The sequence below is a fragment of the Xiphophorus couchianus genome, chromosome 10 (genome assembly GCF_001444195.1).
Source record: "Xiphophorus couchianus chromosome 10, X_couchianus-1.0, whole genome shotgun sequence".
NCBI lineage: Eukaryota > Metazoa > Chordata > Actinopteri > Cyprinodontiformes > Poeciliidae > Xiphophorus > Xiphophorus couchianus.
In genome coordinates this window covers 5,100,700-5,127,359 of record NC_040237.1, presented here as the reverse complement: position 1 = coordinate 5,127,359, position 26,660 = coordinate 5,100,700, and the positions used below count along the sequence as shown (strand labels likewise).

General features: G+C 39.3%; 1 protein-coding gene across 6 annotated transcripts in view; it reads right to left on the bottom strand.

The window, feature by feature from the left end:
• LOC114152392 (cytohesin-1-like) overlaps nucleotides 1–26,091 on the bottom strand; it is a 35,387-nt gene extending 9,296 nt beyond the window's left edge. The window contains exons 1-2 of one of the 6 annotated variants that reach the window (XM_028030289.1): nucleotides 25,754–26,091; nucleotides 3,746–3,828 (exon numbers count right to left, since the gene is read on the bottom strand). In XM_028030289.1, the coding sequence (XP_027886090.1) occupies nucleotides 3,746–3,828; nucleotides 25,754–25,844 (174 nt within the window). In that variant the 5' untranslated portion in view covers nucleotides 25,845–26,091. Of the gene's footprint in view, nucleotides 1–3,745; nucleotides 3,829–7,631; nucleotides 8,011–20,954; nucleotides 21,111–25,753 lie in introns of those variants that run through there. The other 5 variants (XM_028030286.1, XM_028030287.1, XM_028030288.1 and 2 more) reach the window with 5 other exon arrangements.
• Between the last annotated feature and the right edge of the window lie 569 nt (nucleotides 26,092–26,660).

Below are 26,660 nucleotides of genomic sequence, written 5' to 3'. Positions count from 1 at the left end.
GTAGGACTCAAGGAAAGGAAGCTAAGGAAAAATGGACCAAAGGAGAAGAAAGGATATGAAATGAAAAGGAAAGAAAATACATATAAATAAAGTTGTAAAAGGATATGAGGGAGGAAGAAAAGAAAGAATAGATTGAGGAGAAAGAGAGAAAGAATAATACTTGGTATTAAAGTAAAACCAGTTTTTAATACTTCTGTTTTTTCTCACACTTTTTCTTGGAAAATATCATTAAACTAAATTTGATCTGTTTTGCAGTCGGTGTAATGAATCCTGTGAGCAGAAGACTGAAGAACAGAAACAGAAGACAAATCTGGAGTCAAATATTTAAAAAAAAATCTAAATACAATTTTTTACATTTATTTCTGAGTCTGTTTCCCAGAAACACAGAAACAACGCACTCTCTCTGTGTCACTGCAACATGTCATGGTTCATAACCCATCTGTCCCTGAGGCTGAAAGTGGGCGGAGCTTCGGAGAACAACATGACATTCATCAGTTTGTGCATCATCACCGCCTGCAGGCTGCAGATAGAAAACAGCCACTTCAAATCACCAACTCTCATAAAACTTTGATCTGGATACACTTAAATAATTTTTTACACCCGTTTGGCTTTTTAATCACATTTTAGCAGAATGTGATCTTAATACCCAAGATTATTTTAGAAGATCTTAGGTATAGTTTCTAAAGTCTGGTTTAAGGACATTTTCTAACCTGAAACTGAATCAAGTCTGCAAAAACAAAACCTCTCTATGATGAATATTGATACATGAAGAAACCTTTGTAGTTTTAATTACTGCACTCTTAAACCCTTCAGTCTTTAAGACAATACAATTTTCCACTTTCCCACAGCTAATATTGTCCAAGTTTAATTTTCCATGATCTCATGTTTGTGAAGCTAATTAAAAATAGTTTATAACAGATTCATTATTATTTGGTGTTATCATAGGCTACAGATTCCCACTGCAGTAAATAAAAAAAGCTAATATTTTTGTATGTGTTCTTATTTTAAGAAAATAAAATGTAAAATAAATGTACAATGCATGTTATGTAAATAAATGCAGAAATTCTATTAAATACATATGTAAAATATATATCTTTATTTACTTGAAATAATTTAATTGTCAATGCTCATCAAATAGACCCAAACATGTAATTACTTAACCAGTTTTATTACCAGTTATACATTTTAAAGTTAGCCAGACAGACTAAAGTGTTTAAAATATTGGTGCTTTATTCATTTTGTTGTTTAAAATAAGAAAACCATGTTTAATGGCTCACTAGAAAAAACAACATTTTGCTCCTATAATTAACAATAGACGGCTAGAAGCTACAATGAGCTCTAGTGCAATTAGTTCCTAAACAAACCATCAAGTCCCAGTCTTCATAGCTCAACAAAATGATAATTATGACTGTCCTACTCAAAGCCTAGGCTAAGATCACAATATTGTGATGCGACCTTAAATGAGACGTTATTGTGCCCAAAAATCAAACAAATCTGCAAAGAAATACTCGGTGCCAGTGATTACAAGCACTATTAAATTTAAGGAGTAATTATTTCTCTTCTCAATGAATAACGTCATTTGAAAACAGTTTTTAATCTTTGATATATACTGTATATATTTTGATATCTGAAACACATAAATGTGACAAAAAAAAATTTAATATAAAAAAAGGACATCTAGCTTTTTTACAGTATTGAATTCTGACAGTGGGTATTGCTGTCCTGTCCCTTTAAAAACAAGGTTAACAAGTTATAAGCTGATTTATCTGTAAAGGGGGCATAAGCAGGAGGGAAACTGTTCCTGCAGGTCGTCTATATGTGGGGCTCCCCAGCCCCCAAACAAAGAGGATTATCTGCCTCGTCTGTGTACAGTGATCATACCCTTTGACCCCCATCAGCCCAACTAGACTCGCTGGTCCAGACATGAAAGTCTAATTTCACTCAAGGACAAGGGGAGGAGACACAGATTGGTATTCAAACAACGAGGAGAAAATGCAAACAGCAGCTGCAACCTCAAGGTTTCACATGTGAAATATAATCCGGGTTTTTCCTGTATTTTATAAACAACTCCTCTTGAAATAACCTGGCTTTAAACGTTCATGGTGGAACAACCCCATCAAATTATATTTGTAAATGATGTACTTTCAAGGTTTCTCCCAGAAAACTGGCCAAGTCTGGTGGCTGGGTGCTAAGGCAATCATTCATCCAGCGGTCCATCATGTTTTTGAGTTAAAAATGTTTAGAGTGGATCGGAAATTTGAAAATATCACTTGATAATTATGTGCTATTGAAAGATTGGAAGATTAATACAAACTATAAATACACCAACTATAAAGTGTTAAAAATGCAACCATTTTAAAAATACTTAAGTAGATAAGCAATATTTAACCTGGTGGGGGCACAAGTAAAGCCTGGTGGCCCGCCAGGCTTATAAAACACTGGGGGAAACCCTGACTTTCTTCTCATGCATTGGGTTTTTAAAGTAGATAAAAGGTAGATGAGCTATCAACCAACTCTCATGTTAAACCAATTGCTTTCTGAAGGCGGACTGGTGCTCTAATTTTAATATTAACCTGAGAACTTAACCTTGTAAATGGAGCTTTTTATTATTTATGAAACCGTCTCTTGGTTTCGCTGCCATACACACAGATTACCTTTTGACCTACAAAGCAGCAGTGAGCGTCAATACTTTCTATGTTACACATTTTAGGTAATTAACTCTCCAACTCTCTGTTGTACTGTTGACTTTCACTCCTCTCCTCGCTTCTTTCGTTGGTAACGGTGAGTATCAAGATGTTTTTTTGACTTATATGAAGCAGTCTAATGTAATTTATCTCATTCCCCCATTAGTTTGTTCATTTCTTTCCAAAATCAAAAGTGAATGGAGAGCATTGGAAACATCAAATTTCAGTCTCACCACAGATTCTTAACTGGATTTTAGATCTATGCAACTTCTTCAGAGTTACACCGCAAATACACAAATGTTATTAAATGTTAGTAGCTTGTTTTAAATAAATAATTCCTTAATATTGGTGAAAAAGTACTAGTTCTACTGGCAGATTATTTCTCTTGTAACCAGACATTTTCCCCATGTTATAAGTGAAATAATCTACCAGAGGAACTAGTACTTTTTAAATAATATAAAGCAATCATTGACTTAAAACATCTTGCTGAAAAGCTACTTTTAAGTTTGTACACTTGAAATAAGATATTTGCAGTAGAAACTAGACCAAATAAACTTGATAAGATTGTGTTTTTGCAGTGTCATAGGACAGCTGGATTTATGCAGAGATTAAATTACACACAGATGGACTGGATTTACCAATAAGGTGCCTTCTGAAGGGAACTGTATTTTATTTAGGGGTATCAGAGGAAAAGAGGTTCAGAAAATACAGCATTATGTTCCATATTTATTCAATCCCTGCTCTACCATATAATATTCACCAAAACAAAAACATTTAAGATGAAGGTTTAAATGTGTGTTTATGCTAAAAACAATATATATATATTTTTACTTTAGGAAATAAGAAATATCACCAAACTGTTTTTATTATTATACACACACTCATAGTCAAGATTTTTTTTTTAAAGTGCAACAAGAGTGGGCACAAATCTCTAAACACAAACAAGTGATTCTATTACTAACAAAGGCTTTAGATGAAATCCGTTTACAGTTTGAGAAATGATTATGAGAAATAAAAACATAATTAGCAGCTCAAGGAAAGTCTCTGAGAGTCGTACTTACCTGTATGTCCTGCAGCAGCTCCTGTTTTCTGCGGCGGATGCTCTCCAGCTCCTGTCGCTCCTCTGGACTCAGGTCATCAGGCACTGAGGGCAGAAACGAATCCAGCACTCAGGCACAGAGATCAAATATTCCCTCATCCTACACACAATGCAATTACAGCATACACACACTTCAAAACAACAGAAGAACGGAGACCCGAGAGTCCCACTGCTCTGGTTCACTATGGCAACACAATCTGGGCTCCATCAGATTACACCACCAGTTACCACAGACACCAACAGGAAGACGGACTCAAGCTCATTGCCCAAAACAAACAGGACATAAAGCTGAAATTATATCTCTTGACTACAATAATGATGCTCTAATAAAAGGAGGGGGAAAAAATTAATATTAAGAACAAAGGGAGATTATAAAAGCACTGACATGTCAATTTAGCTCTGAGCTGTTTTATATGAGCAATAGAAAGACTAAGTGCACTAATCCAATAAAAAACAAATATTAGTTTAAAACAATAAAAGTGGTTAAATGGTTTTATCAGCGTTCGTGGAGCCAGCAGACCTGCACTTTTTCCCCCCACACAAAAGTTAGTGTTGAATAAAACAAAACCAGGAGGAGCCAGCTGAAAGTGGACTAAATTCACACAACTATAAGACTTAATAAATAGAAAACTTAAACAATTATTTGAAAGATTTTTTAATCTTATGATTACAGATTTTGCCACCACGAGGTAATTGTTAGTTAAAATAATAAACAAAACACTGAGTGTTAGACTTCTAAGTAGTGATTTCTGTGATTAAAGAATTATAAAAACTACAACAATGGAAATAAATAAGATGCGTGTTCTTATTTTCTACTAGAAATTGTTTAATTATGTGAAATACTCTTATTAGAATTTTATTACATATAGAGTGTCTACTAATCTCGATCGCTCTGGTTTACTATTTGAAGGAACACTAGGAAGAACTTTGTAATCCTGTCCTTTTATTTAAGAAAATATTAAAGATTTTATTAGTGATTAGGCATGTTTTGCTTCACTTCCTGGATTTGGTTCAGAGTCTAGACCATGGCAACCAATGAAAACTAATCTTGGATTCACCAAAAAACTCCCAGTGGACATATTTCTGTAGGTGTCAAATGTGTGTTTTGATCTTATAGTGAAAGAGAGATGGTATTGGCTGCTTCGCCTCAGTCTTTGTCATGTGACCTGCTCTGTCTATCTGCAGACAGCACCTGAGATTTACCAATTCAATTTCATGATGTTTCAAGCGAAAGAAAACATTTATAAAGAAGAACAGTCAAGTTTTGCCCACATACAATGAACTGTAGCAGTACCAACATGCTCTAAGGTGAGCATTGTGTTAGCCTAGCATAAAAACAATATTTGGCAAATACATATTAATTCCTAAGTTACTTTGATTAGCATAGGGGATTAAAAATACTGAACATTTACCAAAAACAACGAAAGAATGAATTAGTTTGGTTTATTGTTTATTGTTATTAACTGGAGAGATTTACACTTTCAGCAGAGTAAAATACCAAAACCAAAAAGCTCCAACAAAAGGAATGTCAGCAAAATAAGTACGGGAACCGAATTTCATGTCATACTTTACAATTACAAGCTCAAATTACGGTGTTGGCTTCCTCCCTGCTTGGAAAACACCCATACCGAGTGTGTGCTCCGACAGAACAAAAGTTCATGTACCACAGACACACAAAATATCTGCAGAGCCATGATAAATAGACCAACGCTGATCTGTCAGAGATAGTCTGGTGGTTTTTCTCAAGAAAATTTACGTAAGAAGAAAAGGAAGAGGAAGAAGGCCGGCAACAGGTGGGAAGTAAGATTGTGGTGTTTGTGGCACATTCACAGTTTTTATTCCCAGACACAGCAAGCAGTAGTTAATTTATTATTTCATAAGGTGGCTTCATCAATGTTTTTTTAAAAACATATGTAAGCCAAGAAAATAAAAGCAGAGAACGAGCAATTAAAGTGGAGTAGCAACCAGTCAGAGGACAAATCAACCTCATTAGAGGAATCCTGCTGAGGCAGTTCAATCAGTTCATATTGTTCAGTTCTCTCTGCTTACATGACAACGTTACTCTACAGAAACAGGGCACACAGTGAGAACAGGCTTTATCACCACTAATGCATGAATCAGGGTCACTTAGTACATCAGCTCCATTTCACATGGACTACATAAATTATCAGTATATTTTCTTGGTCAAACACAGTAGACTAAATCGCTAAAAACTCTTTGTTCCAACTTGGCAGTCTTTAAAACTTGCAGAAAAAAGTGGAATGGCTGCTACAGTCAAAATGGGGATATTCGTCCAAATATTTGTACATTAATTAAAACCTACAGATACAAATAGCGCAATAATACAACCAGTAAAGTATAGCCATCAATACTTCTGCGTTCAAAATCTTGTAACATTCAATTCAAAAATAATTTATGTATCCTAAAGGGAAATTAAATGTTCTAGTGACTCATGTTATTCAAATATCTTCAAACAGTCAACGTGAATTGTGATGTTGTAGGCTGGAATGACCTCCGGTAGCAGTCAGTCTTGCATCGAATCTGAAGAAGCCTCTGACTGACATTCTCACAGCTTAATGTCTGGAGCAGCACACATGATATTCCACAGCAGGAAGTCCTGGATGATACCATCAGTTTTTGGAAAGCACTGCTAATCCACCTCCTTTTCTACTCCTCTGAGATTTGGGGTCAGAGTTCATTTGAGCTTTTAGAGATTCTAATCAGCTGCTCCCAGTTGTTTAAATAAAAACTGGCAGCAGTAAGATTACACATTTCACTTGCTTCCAAGAACTTGCACTTATCTGCTTCAAAATATTTCAGGTTAAGCCATCATACTTATATTTACAAACAGGCTTTTGGCTGGATGAAACTTATAACGGTTTTTCTTCTTCACCAGATTTAAAAAAATTTTTTTATGTCTAACAGGAGGATTAAGAATAAAGCCACATAAAACTCTGATCACCAGTCATGCCAATGTCACATTGACCCACACCTACACTGAGCTGTATTAATCAGTACTGAAAAATTAAAAAAGGAAATAAATTTAATGTGGAAACCATGATGGTTATTTTCTTATGTTTTTACTCTGAAATCTGTGACGATCAACTGTTTTTGATTTATGCAAATCAGATCAACGCGTCACAAATGTACAGCATTAGTTTTAGAAACCTTTTCTATAACCCTAAGGCATGGATGTGTCAAATTAACCCACCCAAAAAATACCCACAAATGTCTGACTTCAGTTTAGATATGATCTGGTGCCAGAACACATCCAATGACGCACTAACTAATCACACACATCCCCTTGTCACCCAGAGGAGGCTTTAAGTAGGCCGGAGCAGCTTTCATTATTAACCTGAAGACCAGAAAAACACATGGTTGTAAAAAAAACGGTAGCGAAACTGGCATTTACTCACTTCCTCTGATGGTTTATTGCAAGAGGAAATAGGTTAGATTGTTTATAACAGCTTATAAAGCACAATCCAGACACATCCTACATAAGTACACTTTTTAAAACTCAGCTCCACAAATCACAGAGTTTGCAATTGTTCTGCAACTTGCAACCCTTCATTGTTGCAAAGCTATTGATGATCAGCCGCTCTGAATACGTTTGTTCTCCATCCGCCTTCCCTGCCTTGGTGGTAAGCAGGTGATGCATCACATCCTTTAAAATATGCACAATAATCAATCTGCAGCTACTGTACCGTAAGCTGACGTTTCCTGCTTTCACAAGTTTTCTAAAGAAGACGTGACAACTCATGCATGCACACTCTCATCCTGTTTCAAGTTTTGGCATAAGAGAAAAAAAAACATCACGCAGAAGTTAAGATGACGCACTGAACACCTACACATTTGTGTCACAATCTTGATGATCGTACCAGAAAACGCTGGCGTCTGCTCGGCTTCTTCCCCACAGCTTTTAAAGGTTCCAGAACAACAACTTCAGACCAAAATAATAATAAAAAAAAAACTCAGGATGGAACTTAGTCACCAGTTTCTTTTAGACAGGTCAGTCCTGCGGTTCTTCAGTCACTCTGCCGCTCTAATCTCTTCATTACTGCAGACGGGAGAGGAAACGGAGCCTGCCAGAAGCTAAATGAGGACAAACTGGTTTTTTTAAGTGTGTCTCTGAAGGAGGAAAACCCTTAAACTCTCATCGCTCTCCCTCCTCCTTCTGGCCATCTCGCCTCCTCCCTGCTCCATCCCTTCATCCATCCATCAAGGAGTGGAGCATCAACTGCAGGCTCCCTCCCTTGGCTCGATGAAGAGGAAAGGCATGTCTTTAAAACAACCGATGGTAAAAATAAAAAAAACAAGCAAGGCACAGACACTAGATTGTTTTGTTTTAGCTCATGTGTTTGTTCACATAAAAGAACATGACCCGAGACCAGAGGCAAAGCAGTTTGTTTGTGATAAGAGAGAGAAAAATGCTCCGTCAGGCACTGTTCACAAGGCATCAATTGTCCATTCTGGATTTGGAAAAAAAAGGGAATAATTGTACAGTTTAGAGTTCCCTGGCCTGAGGATAACTGGCTCAAAAGATTGATGTAATCCTGCCCCGATTACTGATTGCATTCATTCAGCCTCGAGGCTTAGAAGTCCAGTAAGTAAGAACTGGAAGAAAGGAAGCAAAGAACAGTGGGTAACAAATGTAAGCCTGAACGTACAGGAAATGAAAACATCCTAATGTGACCGAGAGAGAAACTGGGGAAGTTTTGAGAGTGTGAGCGAGTGAAAAACTAAAGGTGAACCAATCAGTTTAATAACTGAATAATAACTATGAATTGAAGCATCCATGGTCTAGACCCGCTGGTCGGTGTAGTCGCATGGGGCTGGACTGGTCCACCCTGAGCAGGTCACCAGTTCATCACAAGGCCACACAGAGACTCAGAGGACAAACAACCATGCACACACTCACACCTAATGGTAATTTAGAAAATCCCTTTAACTTAACAGTCATGTTAACAAGAACCTGGAGCACCCAGAGAGGCAGAGAGCTGCATTTAAAACTATTGTAAGAGTGAAAATTGGAGTTATGAAAATGTAAAATGTTTTGGAAATGTTTTATTTTGAAAGGCTCCCCGGATGGGGGTGATAAGTGAACGTTGAACGTTGGGGAACAGGTGAGTTCAGGAATAGCTGTTGGAGTAGCGGAAAAGAAATTAAATGTTCGACACTGAGAAAGAGCTTAATTGTTTCTGTGGATTATTCTACAACGGAGAATCAGTATCTGGACACCCACGAATCTTACACTGGTGGCAGCGGTGTCGAGTTTGGGACTCTTCTCACGGTTTGTCGGATTTGTTTTTTGTGTGCGCGAGCTAGCCGTTACTTAAGTACAGCGTCGGCGGTTGCTACCTCTGTTTCTTTTTTGTTAGCTATCAGTGTTACATAGGCGTTTCGCTTGGATTATACAGTTGTATTCACCATGTCAGAGGTCGACAGGCCAGCCACATCCAGCCAACGCATTCCGGTTGTTTCAAACAGGGGAATCTCACTCCCGCCACCCTTCTGCAACAACGGCCGTGAGTCGTTTACACTGTGGGCTCGCTGCTATGAGGTTATTCAGCAAGCCCGTTATAAAGACAGTACCGTGGATTTGGACACTAATCTGGCTCTGGAATTACCTACACTGTTGCCGCCTGAACTTTTTATAGTGCGGGACAATTTACCCAAGGAGACACAAAGTTCATTTGAGGCTACCAAAAACATCTCCAGGACGCGTTTGGCCAGAAGGATGTCACTGCCTCATTTCAGACCTTTCCCAATGCACGTCATCGGCTGCCAAATGAAGCGATGGAAGTCTATGCTGCAGATATATGTCGTCTAGTGAAAGGGGCATTCCCTGATTTTGAGAAAAATGCGAGTGAGTACATGAAAATGTCCCGTTTCATTGCTGGTTTGGATCAGCAGCTACAGATCAAGTGCCACGAGAGTGGGGTGAGGACGTTTCAAGAGGCTTTTGAGGTTGCAGCACGAGCAGAACGGGTTCGTCAGGCTGCTCGTTTAATATCACCTATATTGCCAGGTGCTGCAGCACAAGATGTAAGCACATCCCCTTCTGTAAATACTATTTCCAGTGAGCAAGCGTATCTGAAAACTGCCATACATGACCTCACTAGTACTGTAAAGGAATTCAGTAAAGAACTAGGGACACCAAAGTTGAAGTTGGATAACAGAGATTCTTGTTCAACAACAAGACAGTTTTGCCAGCCCTCCCCTGAGTATGGACACCAATCTGGGCGCAATCAAAATGATAATCTATACAGCAGGGGGTATAGATCTGGTTCCCCTTCTTTCAGGGCCAGCAGTGAAAAATATTCACGATCCAGTGGCTTCTACAATGAGAACAGTAGAGGACGTCACCAATCACCTGGGAGACACCAATATGAGTGGAGGCGGAGGAGCCAAAGCCCTCAACGAAAACACGTTTCGTTTCAGGACCAAAAATTCATGGCACCTCCACCTATGCATCATCGCCAACCAGCTGACTACCATTTCGATCATAACCATCCAGGCTACTCAACCGATGGCTCATACTACCAGGGAAAACGAACACTAGCTGTTGAGGAGGGGCGGTCATCAGCTCACTTACATAAAGCCCTAAATGACGGTGGAATTACTGGAGTTGAAAATGGCGTGTCACTGCCAACCTGGTGGTTCCCCACTTACTTCGCTAGAACTTCCAGAACCTAGCACAATGATGGCAGCAGTAAGTGAAACACCTCTTACCTCGTATATTAATGGGATCTTAGAGGGGTCTGATACACACATTATGTTGGATCCAATGATAACTGTGGATATTCCTGATGTCTATGGTGGCTGCCTGGAGCCTTACCAGTTGGACTTGGATGGCATTTCTGTGGCACATACTCTATCCACAGCTAGAAATGGTTTTGCCATTGTTCGTCTTCTGAACCCAACCAATGGACCTGTTAGGTTACTACCTGGGATGGAACTAGGCCAGTTTTTTCCTGTCTTTAAAGAGGATGTTGTTCTGGACTCTGCTCCATTTCAGCCAACCCCTATATGTCATGTTGACATGGACCAAACTCGCATAACCACCAAATCAAGTCAATTCAATCAACAGCTCCAAGTGCCATTTGATCTTACTGAGGAACACTTGTCTCCTGTGGAAAAGTCTCAACTTAATGACCTTTTACTAAAGTACATGGACATTTTTAGTAAAAACCCCAACGATTTTGGACAAACAGACATTGTAAGGCACAAAATTGATACCAGCACTGCACCCCCTGTTCGTAAACGAGCTTATCGCACCTCACCACAAATGCAGGACATCATGGACTTTACCAAGCTCCGCCCACCACCGACCCACGTGACCACAAGTCTCACAAGCAAAGCCTCGCAGCGCATTGTTTCTATGTAAACATGACTCGATTAGTCATCATTTCTACCGGATTTTCACAATATATCAGCTACTACAATGGACAGAGGAACTAACAAGTTCATGTCATCATCTGGGAGGAGGTTACTGGTTTCTCAGTCACAAGCTGGTTGCAAACCTGAGGCCAGCAGGTGTCAGTCAGTTGGTAGATCTGAAATTTGGTTTGATGACGTCAATATGAGAAGCTACAGACTGATAGGAGGAACCAAAGAGCTCTGTAAAGGTAAAGGCAAATCTTCTGAAGTTGGGATATAATTAATTGATTTCACATAATTATCGCGGTAGAAGCCATTTGTTTGTTAAAATTTTATGAAATATATTTGTTCTATTTGATGTTTGTTGTGAATGACGTAAGCTCACAAACGAACGGGGTAATTAGTCCAACGTTTAGAAACTACAGCGGCTGTAATGCGCCACAGCAAAGGGAAACAAAGGTAAAATAACCCGAACAGGTGATCAACTCAAAACCATTAGTACCGTTTTACTCTCTCTCTCTCTTTGTAGTTTAAGCACACCTGTTACCGTGGCAACCGCCTGCGCCCCGCAAGACGAGCAAAGATTACGTTAAAAACATAACATTCAGTCCGTTACAATATCAAGTTTCCAGTGATATTCAAGTGATATTTATTTCTCGATTATTAATCAGCGTTTCCCTGAAAACAGCGATGGTTGATTGACTAGCTGTACTTGGTGCTAGAGTGGCTAACACGAGTAACAGTTTAGTCCAGTGGTTCTTAACCTGGGTTCGGTCGAACCCCAGGGGTTCGATGAGTCGGTCTCAGGGGTTCGGCGGAGCCTCTGCCGCGGCGGTAAAGACACACTTGTGTAAAGTCGTGATGACACGCCCCGCTTGGCCATCACTTGCTGCAGAGGATCATGTTACATTGCTCGGCCAATCAGTGCTGCGGGGAATTTAGTGCGCGCAGTATCAGCGGCTGTCATAGTTGTACGTAGCGTGGTTTCCTTCTTAATATTTTAATCCATGCTAAATATGTCGAGCAAAAAAAAGAAGAAAATGAACAGACTTTGCTCTGAAGATGCAATTGCCAAGGTGAAGCCACGCCTCTCTGAACTGGACAACAGCAGAAGTCACACTAATTTGCAGGTATGTAATTTGTGCAATACATTATTCTGGCCCCAAATTTGTTTTTTGTGGATTCAAAATGACAAAAAAGAAATTAAATTTAAAATAAAATAAAAAAATTAGTTATTAAAAAAAATGTTATTCTTTGAAAAAATCCAAATTTATTTTTAATTAGTAAAAAAAATATTTTGGGTTGCTGAAATTCTTTTATGGGGCCGAAATATTTTTTGGGGGCCAGAATAAAGTAATACTGCAATTTGCTGTGAGTTCATGGTTTTGTTCTTTGAGCAAGGTTCATGCATTGCTCATTTTGTGCACCAGCAAAAAAACATATAGGCCTACATATGTCTTGAATTTGGAAAAAGTTTTTATTTTATTTATCACTAAAGAAGGGTTCGGTGAACGCGCATATGAAACTGATGGGTTCGGTACCTCATAAAAGGTTAAGAACCACTGGTTTAGTCCAAAGCCTTTTCTGCTAAAATAAAATCTTTAGTGTATGTTAGATACAGATTGTACACATTGGATATTGATCTGTTTAGCTAACGTAAGACTGTGTAGCAGACAGGCTTCGAGGTGGAGAAGTTGTACCAGTGCTGCCATTATGCTGTACTTAGCTAACGGGAAGCGTGTGTTTGTGAGACGGTTACGCACTTGACCACGTAGAATGGGCATCAGCCAATGAAAAGCGGCTCCTCTTGTAAGGTCCATTGAATCACAGGTGACTGAAATGTTGGATAAGGGACTCATTGAGATCAGTCATAGCCCATGGGCTGCCCCTGTGGTCATGGTGAGGGAAAAGGATGGTTCATGGCGGTTTTGTGTAGATTATAGGGGTTTAAATGTAGTCATCATGAAAGACGCTCATCCTTTGCCGCGTACTGATGACACACTGGATGCGCTTAGAGGCTCTTCAGTTTTCAGCACTGATGTGGAAAAATTAGTTAGGTCACACCTGCTAGTTGTATTGCTATATGTTTATTCTAAGTTCTGTATATTCCCACCAAGTTAAAGCTGTTTGGGTTACATGCACAAGGTTGGATGTTGTTTTTCCCCAGCTGCATGGGAACCAGTCTGATTCCCATGCTTTGGATCCCTTATTCCTTTGTACAAAACTCATGTGTTGGCTCTGCCTGGCAGAGCTTTCTGTTTCAGACTTGCTTCATTATTGACTGTCCTGTGAGCTCTCTGAGTTGTGCACAATTCATGAATAAACCTGATTGAGTGATTTTACCTGAACAGTGCTTGGAAATAGTTTTTTTCCACGACAAGCACCATGGACCTTTCATCAGGTTATTGGCAAGTGCAGCTTGATGAACAAGATAAAATGAAAACAACTTTCATCACGGGGAGAGCTCTACCAGTTTAATGTAATGCCAATGGGACTGGTAAATGCTCCACCTACCTTTCAGCATCTGATGCAGTTGGTTTTACAAGGTCTGTCATGGAAAACCTGCCTTGTTTACCTTGATGATGTAATTGTGTACAGTGATAACTTCTCTGCTCATTTGGAACACCTAAGAGAAGTCTTTGACCGCTTCAGAGCAGCCAATCTGAAACTGAAACCCTCCAAATGCCACTTTGCGCAAAAAGAAGTGGTTTTTCTCAGACATGTTGTATCTGCTGGAGGCCTTAGGCCCGATTCCAAAAATGTTGAAAAAGTAAAGTAGTGGCCCACCCCAAACAGCCCCACAGACATTAGAGCCTTTTTAGGTTTGTGCTCATACTACAGACGGTTTATCTATCAATATGCAAAGCTGTCTCAGCCACTTCATGCACTCACACAAAAAGGGAAACGATTTTGTTGGACAGAAACTAAACAGAGTGCTTTTGATGCATTGCATTGTGACATACTCTAAGCAGCGCTCCCATTCTCTCTTATCCAGACTTTTCACGAGAATTTCTGCATTTTACGGATGCTTCAAATGTGGCCATTGGTTGTGTACTATCGCAGACGAATGACATGAATATGGAAAATGTCATTGCGTACGGTAGTCATGTCCTCACAAAAACAGAAAAATGTTGGTCCACCTATGACAGAGAGCTATGGGCTATTGTCTGGTCTATTAGGCAGTTTCGTCAATATTTAACAGGACACCGCTTTCGGATCATCACTGACCACAAACCTCTTCTTAGTCTGAGGAAAATGGCTTTGGACTGTGACCCAACTGGACGTAGAGCCAGGTGGGCCCTTGAAATAGATCCATACGACTAAGAGTCTTACACTACACTAGAGTCTTACACTAGAGAGGAGAGTCGTACTGGTACTCTGTCACCGCCTCGGTTGTCACCAGGATTGTTGAAAACATTGAACTGAAGATTGAAAATATTCACCTGAGGTTTGAGGATAACTTTTCCATCCCGGAGAAGGCCTTTTCTTTTGGAGTTTGCATCAACAGCGTGTCTTCGAAAGAGTTGATCCATAAGCCTTTCAAACAAAAGCAGCTAGAGATTGAAGACTCAGCATTTACTGGGACACAAAGTGTGAAATCCTAGGAAAGCTGCCTGCAAACCAGATCCAGGATGAAATGACTCAGTGCGTGCAGAGTCGCCAGCACCAGTACATTTTTGAGCCGGTGCGTGCCTTGGTGCTGCTCAGAAGAGACACCTCCAGGGAGCCGCTGAAGACCCGGAACATCCCTCGGATCGAGGGCCAGGTCCAGCTGGAGCCTTTACGTCTCTCCCAGGTTCAGTACCAGCAGATAATGGCTATTCTTAAAGAAGTGGAGCGCAGAAAGAGAGGGATGCTGTACAGAACATGGAGACCCAAAGTCCCGATTTCTGGGAACGGCCGCATATGGTGGCTGTTTGCCGTCAACCTGAGTGACATCAGGGAGCAGCGGAGGCGAAACAACTGGGCGTTTGCCCTGCAGCGCGCTGCTGCAGCCTTACAATAGAAGCACTATTATGACAGACAAGTGAGACATGAAGCTTATGATCCTGGGGATTTAGTGTTGGTTGACATCCCTGCTTTGTCTAGGCATAAGTTGGCTCCTAGATGGACTGGTCCTTTCAAAGTTTTAAAACGGCTGGATTTCGAGGCGGAAATGGGTGTTGAGTATGAGGTGTTGGATCAACTTGACCCCAGAGCTAAACCCAAAGATGTACACTACAACCGTCTCAAGCCGTATAGGTCCTGTGTACCCAGGTCATCAGTGACAGATGCTCCACCATGTACTGTACCGTTGGGGAACAGGGGAGTTTGGGAATAGCTGTTGGAGTAGCAGAAAAGAAATTAAATGTTCGACACTGAGAAAGAGCTCAGTTGTTTCTGTGGATTATTCTACAATGGAGAATCAGTATCTGGACACCCACGAGTCTTACACTAGAGAGGAGAGTCGTACTGGTACTCTGTCACCGCTTCAAACGTCACCAAGATTTTTGAAAACATTGAATTAAAGATTGAAAATATTCACCTGAGGTTTGAGGATAACTTTTCCATCCCAGAGAAGGCCTTTTCTTTTGGAGTTTGCATCAACAGCGTGTCTTCGAAAGAGTTGATCCATAAGCCTTTCAAACAAAAGCAGCTGGAGATTGAAGACTCAGCGTTTACTGGGACACGAAGTGTGAAATCCTGGGAATGCTGCCTGCAAGCCAGATCCAGGATGAAATGACTTGGTACGTGCAGAGTCGCCAGCACCAGTACATTTTTGAGCCAGTGCGTGCCTCTGTGCTGCTCAGAAGAAACACCTCCAGGGAGCCGCTGAGGACCCGGAACATCCCTCGGATCGAGGCGCAGGTCCAGCTGGAGCCCATGTCTTTACGTCTCTCCCAGGTTCAGTACCAGCAGATAATGGCTTTCCTTAAAGAAGTGGAGCGCAGAAAGAGAGGGATGCTGTACAGAACATGGAGACCCAAAGTCCCGATTTCTGGGAACGGCCGCATATGGTGGCTGTTTGCCATTCAGGCCAACCTGAGTGACATCAGGGAGCAGTGGAGGCGAAGCAACTGGGCGTTTGCCCTGCAGCGCACCCAGTAAGCCTGAACGTACAGGAAATGAAAACATCCTAATGTGACCGAGAGAGAAACTGGGGAAGTTTGAGAGTGTGAGCGAATGAAAAACTGAAGGTGAACCAATCAGTTTAATAATAACTGAATAATAACTATGAATTGAAGCATCCATGGTCTAGACCCGCTGGTCGTTGTATAGTCGCATGGGGCTAGTGGTCCCACCCTGAACAGGTCACCAGTTCATCACAAGGCCACACAGAGACTCACAGGACAAACAACCATGCACACACTCACACCTAATGGTAATTTAGAAAGTCCCTTTAACTTAACAGTCATGTTAACAAGAACCTGGAGCACCCAGAGAGGCAGAGAGCTGCATTTAAAACTATTACTGCAAATCAAAAGAGCTAAAACACAACTTTCTTTTTTCTTTAAATCAATACCTCAGACTTTAGAGAACCAGGAATCAGTGTCGATGAAGAAAAACATGATCGGCCCACATCTATAGAGAAATCAAATTGTAAAGTTAAAATGTTGTGGTTCTCATATGATTTATTTTAAAAAAGGACTTAAGTGGTCTTTTTCAATTCAGTTCTTGTTGGCTAACCAATATTTAGCCAACAAGAGACTACAAGACTTTCTTTTGGGGTTTTTATGTCCAAGAAAATATTATATTTAGAGATGTTGGAAGCCTTTCAGGAATGTTATCCTTGAGATAAGAATCTATTTTCTCAAAGGAACTCAAATGGAGACTCATTTTAATTTCCACTAACATAAAGATATTAAAGGCAGTTTTACATGTCAACTCAAACTAATTTCATCTTTGTACTAAATAAGCCTGTTGCGATAAACGATAAATCAATTAATCGTACGATAAATTAAAACTATCGACGTCATTTTAATTATCGGCATTATCGTCTCTTCCGGGCTTTTTCTCTTTCTGTTAATGACACTGAATGAAAAAAGGCTCAACTCTGGTGCTCCCCGCTGACTCCTCCCTTCCTCATTTCCTTAGTGTAATGCAGGGGCGATTCTAGAATCTGACTTTTAAGGGTGCTTAGCCCCCAGCAGGGCTAAGACCCATGCGAAGATATTCGTTGGTGTGTTTTCTAAATCTAACTGCTTATTTACATACATTCACAAACAAAATAAAGAGACATGTTGTCAGTAATTCATAGAATAAAAGAACAATGTTCATTTTACTCAAACATAAACTTATAAAGAGTAAAATCAGAGAAACTTTACATTTTTCCCCAGAGGTGTATAAACCCAGTTTGAAACAGAATCTCAAGACTACATCATACCTGCCAACATCTGCTAACATTAATGAGACACAAGCAGCTGTGGAGTATCATAATTTTTAATTCATTAAATTAATTTTTATTAAAAATAATTTCAATGTATTTTTAATACCTTAAAAATAAAATTGTGAAGAAAAAATATCTATCACTGAATACCTAAAAAAAAGACATTTATTTAGTATAATTTCTTTAGAATCCCTCTTAGCCCCCGTCTAGAACCGGCCCTGGCCTGCAGGTCGGGTGCATTTTTGCTTAGCATGTTTTTTCTTCATTGATAGGAAGTCAGATTATCCAAACTGGTAAACCACATTAATAAAATATTAGTGAAATAATACATTAAATGACCACTGAACAATTATTCATAAAATATATCAACATTTCTGAAAAAACACACAGAAAGTAATATAATGTAGGAAATATTTATGTATTTACTGTTAATCTATTCGTATGATTTGTTCTTTAAATGTCCACTTATTTTGGCTAATGCTATTATTTATTAAATATCATCCAAACTCAACATCCTAAGCAAAGAATCAAACCACAATAGTGAACTAAAATCGCAATAAGAAACTTAATCAATCATAACTAAATGTTCTGTACCATGTCTGCATCAGGAGATGGTTGAGGATGAAGAGAGGCTGATTTCTGGTTCTTAAGGTTCTGCGGTTCCTCTCCTGATCCATTCTCTCTGACATACAGCAGCACACTGCGCCACGACGGACACTTTTCTTTTTTTTGTCTTTCGATGTACACAATATCCGTCCTAACTGAAATTGTTCAGCTTATAATGGCGTCTTTTTTCTCACGTCTGTATTTTTAAAAGCGTTTTTGCTTCTTAGGACATGGAATCGGGTCGAGGACGTTTTAAAAAGACGCGGGTTGATAGCAGCTCACCGCGGCTGCGTAGTGTCCGTCTCTAGGCAACGGTGACGGTTCGTAGCGTTCTGGGGTCCTTTAGTTCCCACCACGACAATTTAGCTGACCTTAATGTTTCCTGTGTTTTATTTTGGTCATTATTGTTAAACTTAGTGTTGATGTGTGTATGATAGGCGTTTCTATCGGACAGTTATGTATCGGTTCAATACGGGACGCACATTTAACGGCCAAATATGGGACGACTCCGTATTTTACGGGAAGGGTGGCAACCTGATTCAGGGGTGCTGAGATACAGTTTTAGGGGTAGGCCTAGATACGCCACTGGTGAGATTCTCCTACCGTTTTACACTCTCTTTGTCGTTAAGCACAGCCGTTGCCGTGGCAACCGCCTGCGCCCCGCAACGGAGCAGCGGTTATGTGAAAAACAACATTCAGTCCGTTACGATGTCAAGTTTCCAGGCTTGATATTTATTTTTCAATTATTAATAAGCGCTCCCCTGAACACAGCGATGGTTGATTAGCTAATGTAAACTCCTGCTCTGCTAGTCAGTCGGTCTTTGAGTCGCCTTTTTTTTTTTGTTAATGGAACTGAAACGCACTGAATTGCGCAACACCTTGTTGAAACAATAATTACTGAGAATATAAATTTTAACAGGTTTTGTTGATTTAAAAAATATATATTATTCTTTAATGAAGCTACAAACGTTTAGGATCTTAGTGAATATTTTGATAAGCGCGTCAGAAGAGGAAGTGCTGGTCTCATCGTCCTGGCGGCGTTCAGTTTGTCACCAACTGCCGAGATCAACTCAAAACCTTCCCGCGATCGACGTATTGAGCACCCTGATCTACCGTAACACACCAAACACTACAGGATGATCGGTTACAAAATCGTAAGAGACAATCTTAGAACGGCTGGAGTTCTAATTTTGTCGTAAGGGGAAAAAATAGAGGCAAAAAAAAAAACGTGTAGTGTGAACTATTGCATCAGGTAGTCGGATGTGCCCATTTTCTCTATTTAAATCTAATTATTACTGAAGGGCAACACAGACTTCATAATCTGCACTCTTGGTTGAATGCAGTATTTATTTCCACTTTGGCTTTATGTTGTTTAGATTTTATTCAAGTACATTTTTTGTTCATGGAGACTGAGAATCCATTTTATTTTTGTTTTTGGTTGTTTTGTTTATTTTGTTTATCAGTTCCAGTGTTTAGTGTTCTTTTGAAAATAAAGTGTATCTACGTATCTTTGGCAGGACATCGCATGCATTATTATGTCATTTCCATTAAATCAGTGTAAAAAGGTCTTCAAACAATATTATCGTTTATCGCAATAAGTTTTGAGACAATTAATTGTTCAGCAAAATTTGTCATCGTGACAGGCCTAGTACTAAAATAAAAGTAAAAATATCTCACATGGCATTGTGATGTACACTCTGCTTCTAATATAAACAATGATCACTAGAAAAATATATTCTCAATACTGTTCTTGTATTTCCTTGTACTATAGTTCATAATGGAAAATTACATTTTTGGGTCTATTAGTTTTCATGTACATACTGAAACTAATACCGTTATATTATGGTTTGACAGCCAATTTTTACTGTTCTTTTTCATCATAATGATGACCCCATTTCCCTCCTTGAGCTATACAGTAATGTCACTGAGATCTACAAAAGGTACATTAAAATAGAAAAAAATCCCTTAATGTTAAAACTTAGTCCTTTCAAAGAAAATGACCTAATACTGTATTCAAGCAACTTTTTGCAAAATTGCATTCAATTAAATGCCAACTTTCTACATTTTAAGTTCCATTTTGAATGTTCATACCTGATCCTGCTAAAATTACAAAGTTATTTTATATTTTTCATATAAAATTTTGTTTTGATATGCTGTTCCGTTTACAAATTTGTTAACCTAAGTACTAATAGGAACTACAGTGGTCAAATGCTCTAAACTAATGTGGAAAATCTACAATATTCATCAAATTTAATCATTGTTTGTGAAATGAAAAGATTTGTTATACTCAGTTTTTCACATGAAACACCAGTGCACAGCTGTGCAGGGTGGCTGATTTATAACCTAAGGTTTGGTCCGGTTTCTCCACAGCTTCCTACTGCCGACAGACTCCAACTCCCTGGCTCCAAGTTAGGAAACAGAGAGCACAAAAGTACATCAAGTCAAGTCAACTGAGTATTTTTAGGACAATCCGGCTAATAAATGGCTGCATTGATTGGTTTCAGAGACACGGGCTGCTGCACAATAAGCACAGACCCCCCCATGAGGGCTGGCCTCAATCCAGATAATAATAATAATAGATCCCTTGTGTCAGTCTATAAAGGGCTGCCAAAGAGCATTAACACATGAGCCAGATGAGGACTTGTTGCCCTGGCAGGAAACTGAAAGCTAAAAACACGCCTCACGATGTGATATTAGGACACAAACGAGACGTCAGTTATCCCAGGACGTCAAGTTAAACTAGTTTAAACCAGCTAACCTGTTTAGCCTCTGGATTAGCGAAGCGTTAAAACCAATAAAACCGTGTCTGGAAACTCACCGACTCCATCTTCTGACTTCAACACCATGTTGGTATCGTTGTTTCCGTAAGGAAATCTTGTTTGGTCACTTTTTAATTAAGTTTTCGGGTCAAAGAGGAACCCTCGGTCACAACTCCGTCACCGTTAAACTGCCAGTTAGTGACAACTGGCTGCGGAGAAACAGCCGGTGGAGGAGAGGCTGAGGGGGCGGAGCCTCAACTCTCAGCAACCAATCAGAGATCGCCTTACAAACATCTGCGTTTTGTTTGACCCCGTAGCAACCGTCTTTCAGTTTCACGTACTAACGGTCCCCTGTAAAAGTATTCATACCTCTTGGAAGCCCTTTACATTTTGTCACGTTAAACCTTTTAATTCTCTTTTACTCTGATACCCATAAATAAAATCCGTGCAACCTTCAGAAGTTACTTAACCGGTAAATATAGGTGAACACTGATGGGAAGTTTGAAATATCACGACATTTTAAATTCAAAGTTGATGAACTCCACTTCTACACATAAAATGAGTCGCTATTGGATCTTTTAACCAGATTAGGAGTGTAAAAAATGGTCATTTCAACACAGAAAAAGTTTCCCATGGCCACCGAAGTCCTCAAACTTAGATCTGATGGAAAAACTGGGGATAAATTAAAGAGAAGAGAGAACAATAGATAGTCCAGGAGGTTCAACAATCCCTTTCTCAATGCTACAACTTTTTTTTACAAGAGGACTAAATGATGAGTTAATATAAATTGGTTAACACATAGCATTAGCAGCATGAGAACTGCTCTTTTCTGCTCTTTTTTTTGGCGGCGTAACCTATTGTAGGTGAGTAAAATATATTTTTTTCTTCACAGTAGATGTATCTTTGTAAAAAGCAAGGAATTAAATCACTTAGAGAGGTGTATGATTTCAAGCCTAATTGTTTATATCGGGGAAACCCTTCATGATATAATATTTTCTCTTTAAAGGAGCCAAACTATCTTGCAAATTATGTAAATTGGCCTTAGTTACAAATTCTTCAAACTTTTAAAAGATCTTATGAAGTGTTTTCTTTGGACTTTAACTGTTTGCACCTTTTAAACTAGGTATGACAAAGAAAATCAATGCCTACATGCTAAAACGTAGGTGGGTTTGTCCAACGTATTAAGCCGTATGAGAACATACCTGGCAGAGAAATCGCTGTTTCCACATTTATGCAGGAAGAGGAAGCAGGGCTCACAAGATAGACATAAAAAAGGAAATTGAAATAACAGCCCCACCTGCTGAATAGCAGAGGCATACAGAAACATATTAGTTTAAGGGAAGTTGGTGTGCTATCAGAGATGGACCGTTTGGGAGCGGGCAAAAAGGGAAGCGAGAGGAGAGGGTGTAGCGAAGGACAGAGGAAAAAGAGGGCAAGGGATTGCAGCTGTGTGATTGAATCACTGCTTTATTCAGAGGCTGGACCCACCAAAAAACAGGATGTGGTCAGGCGTGGTGGTGGGAAAAAAGCTGCTGAATTTCACAGTTTAATCAGACAGCTTCCTAATATACAGCTAATTGAATAAGTATTCAGACATTTCCAACTTTTTCCACATCTTGTGACTACCACTTCTTACTGTGTTTTGGGAAGATTTATAAGCATTAGATTAGCACAATAATTGTGAACTGGAAGTAAAATGGTTTTCAATTGTTTTACAAACAGAAATCTGAAAAGTGGGGCAGTCCTTGGGGGACGTTTCTACCAGATTTGCACAAGCAGCTCAAGCTAAGTCAGATTGGGTGGAGAGCATCTGTGAAAATTGATTTTCAGAACTTTCCACTAACTCTCAGTTCGACTCCCGTCTGAACAAGAGATTTAAACCATTCAAGCTCTGGCTGCATAAATATTTAGAGTCATTTTCTCTGAGTCAATAGTCTTCTGCTATATCTGAAAGCTTTTCTCCCAGGATTACCCTCTGTTAGCTCTGTCCACCAGCCTTCCTGTTATTGCTCAACAAACACATTCCCACAGTATGATGCAGCCACCACCATGTTAAACCACAGGAATGGTGTGTTTTCCCCCCTCCATAAACAGAGTTTTGAGTCTAGATCCAAAGGTTGGCCTTATGTCATCTGCTTGACTGACTATTTTCTTTACAACTAATTTATCATACAGCAGCTCAGTCATCCTCAGGTTTAATTATAAGCTGCACAAACCAAAGATTTAAAAACGAAGAGCTGACTGAGGGCACAGACTTTGAGTCATTTTGTTGAATTTGTGTTAATATATATTTTTTTACTAATCAGTGTTTCAATTGATTGCTTTGCCATTTTGCCATTTTTATAAAGTTTTAATTTTGTTGATATTTTGTCTAACATTGGTATTTTTAATGTTATTCATTTTAAATTAAAATTAACTTCCCTTTGTTATTTATTGATTAATCTTAGTAAGTCTCTCTTCATATTATTTTATTTATTTCACTGCTAGTTTTTGCTTTCTTTTTTCTCTTTATCATCTTATATTTTGACTAATAATGAGCTACAATCGTGGAAGATTTTCTCTTTCTGGATATTTTTTTTTTATCTGATAGTTTCTCTAAGTCTGACTATCTCAGTAAACAAGAAGAGAATATAAATATTTTCAATCTGAGAAGTCAGGCTGAAGGATGTTTGATCAGATTCATGCTGATCCTCACAACCTTCGATGATATTACATCTTCTTCCTTTCAACTAATCATTTCAGAAAAAGAAAATATTGAAATTGAATCCCCTCAATCCAGTCAAAATTAAAATTACACATACAGAGACACTAGCGATAGTCCAAGATTATTCTTTTTGGCTGAAATGTTTACTAAATTTATGGAGAACAGCATTTGTATTGAGTCCATTCTAGATGCTTAATACCAGCCTGCTGTATCTATTGTGAAACTGGTTTTATTGTGTGTCTGGGTTCATTGTTTTATTGGGATGATTCAACTGTGTTCAAGTCTCAACTGAACCAAACTGTCACTGTCAGAGAAAATAGTTTAGGATGTTTAGGAACAAACCAGGAGCCACAAGGTTTTGCTACTGGAAATGATGGAACAGCAGTTTTCCTGTCCAGTTTGAACATTAATACCAACTCAGAGGGTGTTGACCAGGGAAGAAGCCCCTCAGGTCCGACTGAAAGTGTCCTTGTAGGCAAACCAAATTTCTTTCAGAGACATTTTTAACTGGCAGGCAAATGAAAAATTAAACCATATAGCTACAATAACGGAAAACATGTTTAGAGTACACAAAGCAGGTTTCAAACCTGAGAAAAGTGCACCAATGGTTGTGGTATGGTGGTGGTAGCATCATGCTGTGGGGATGTTTTAATGAGCACGGCACAGTGAACCCAAACACAGATTGGCACTGGTATTGGTTTGGATAAATCTGGCTAACATTTGGCTTCTGGAACAGGAAGGACTAACAGCTTATAGAAAATGTATTAAATATACTAGAAAATGGTAGGAAACTGACGATTTTAAAAGAAACTCCACTAAGAAGAGTGATCTAATGTTGAGTCAGAATCATGCCAGAATGTTGTTAGTGGTTACAAAAAGTGTGTAGCTGGTCTGCAACTTGCTAAAGGACATTTAACCAAATGTTAATGGGGGTGTATAATTATGTGCATGATTATGTGCCATAATCATGCACATAATTATGTGGGTCGTACAAACTCTTAATAAAAGTCAAATATGTGCACCAAGATACTGTTTTTAAATGTCATTGGAGCGATGCACTGTATTACCGATGGGTTATTGATAATTCTCTCCTTTTTCAAAGGAGAGAAAACTGAACTGTTATAAACAAGAAATAAGAGAATGAACATAAATGTCTAATACTAGAAGAACTGTTAACGATCGATAAACAAAACATTTACAAAATTTAGCATTTTAAATGTATTTGTAAAAATTAATTAAGGGAAAAATAAGTGTGTGAAAGTGCTAAACAAAAAAAATTAACTCAACTTTTAGCAGATGAGCAGAAGTGTGCCCACCACTGGTGGATGTCAATAAATATAAGTAATTTAGCACTTTAGGATGTATTTGTAAAAAATAAATTAGGGGAAACTAAGTGTGCTTAATGATTTCAAAGTTAGCAAAAGTGCTAAATAAAACAATTTGTTGCTGTTAGCTGATTAGTGTGGCCATCACTGGCAGGAATATGATTGAAAGGAAAAATTGTAATTTGCCATCTATGCAGATGATCTGCACTCCTACCTGGAACTATATTTCTGCTAATATGTCTAGTTTTCAGGAAAGTATAACCTGAGGTGAAGACAGCTCTAAATGGCTTATCTGAAAATGTGTACTTGTTCTCACAATTTTAAAGCCCATGACATTACAATAAGGAACGAAAAGGGGGGAAATGACTGGGCTCAGCTACACTGTGTATTTATAAAAAGCTGCCAGCCACATCAGATTAACCTGTGTGAGTGCCTGCCGAGCTCTTTTCAGCGTGTAAATAACTGCTGTTGAATGAGCGCGTCGACGCCGTGTGAAACCACCTGCGAGGAGCAGAGAGCAGTGGGCAGAGATGGAGATTATGTGACTTCGGCACCCACCGGAGAGGAGGATCCCGGACCAGAATGTGATGGGAGTGCGTCATGTTCTCAAATCAAGCTCTCACACACGCACAGAAACACACACACACACTGACTCGTGTGTGTACACGAACACAGAAATGTCAGAGCTATAGAGAGCTCTGCGATCACCACAGCAACTAAACACTGGAGCCACTTTATCTCACTGTTTCTTTTTCTTTTTTTCTTACAACATGTCATTTTAATGACATCAGGTCACAGCAGCATGTGGTAAGATAAGTAAAGAACTCACCTGAGGCTGCAGCAGCAGGTGCTCCACCTCGTACAGTAGGGCAGAGAAAAGCTTGGAAACTGGATGCACACAGCTCACTCACAGTCCCCATCACAACACAGCATTCATCCAGAGATCGCTGTCAAAATAATTAAGGTTCACAGTAACCTCCCTGCATCTCCCTCTCTCTCTCTCTCTCTCTTGAAGGATCTCAGTCAAAAGCTGTCTGAGAATAAAGCGTTTATGTTTTTCCCTCCCGACCATCACCAGAGTCTGACGAACTCTCCCACACTCTCACTCCACTCTCTCTCTCTCTCCTCCCTCCACGCTTGTTGCTCATGCTCTTGACCTCACTCCTGAGCTGCTCTCTTCCACACCAGAAATACGCCAACGTCTTTCTCAAGTGTTTCTCTGACTTAAAGGAGTCCAGCTAGCGCTAATGGGCGTCCAAATCCTCCTCCCCCGTCTTGTGTTACTTTGAACAGTTGTTCAGAAGTATTTTTGGTGGCGATGACAAATGCAAACACACACATGCACCTCGCAGCGTCCTGTTTCACACCTACACACAATGCATCAGAGCCCAGTTAAGTTTAGTCAGAGCTGAGCAAACACGCAGTAATAAGAGCAAGGAATGCAGAGCCTTAAAAGAGCATTCATATGCCGAGAATTGTGAATTGGAGGAAAAATGATACTTGATTTTCAAGAGATTTTATCAAGAAAAATTCAAAACGTAGTACAAACTGTTAAGCACGGCGGTGGTAGCATCATGTACTGGGACTGCTTTCCTGTCAGTGTTTTTTATTTATTTATCATTTTTGAAAGTCATTCAAAATTTTTGTTGATCAGGACCACTTCAAATATATTTTTTCTGGTCAACAAAGCAGATTTTGTTTTTGCTTTAAAGCTATTTGCTGGTTTGTTTATTGGC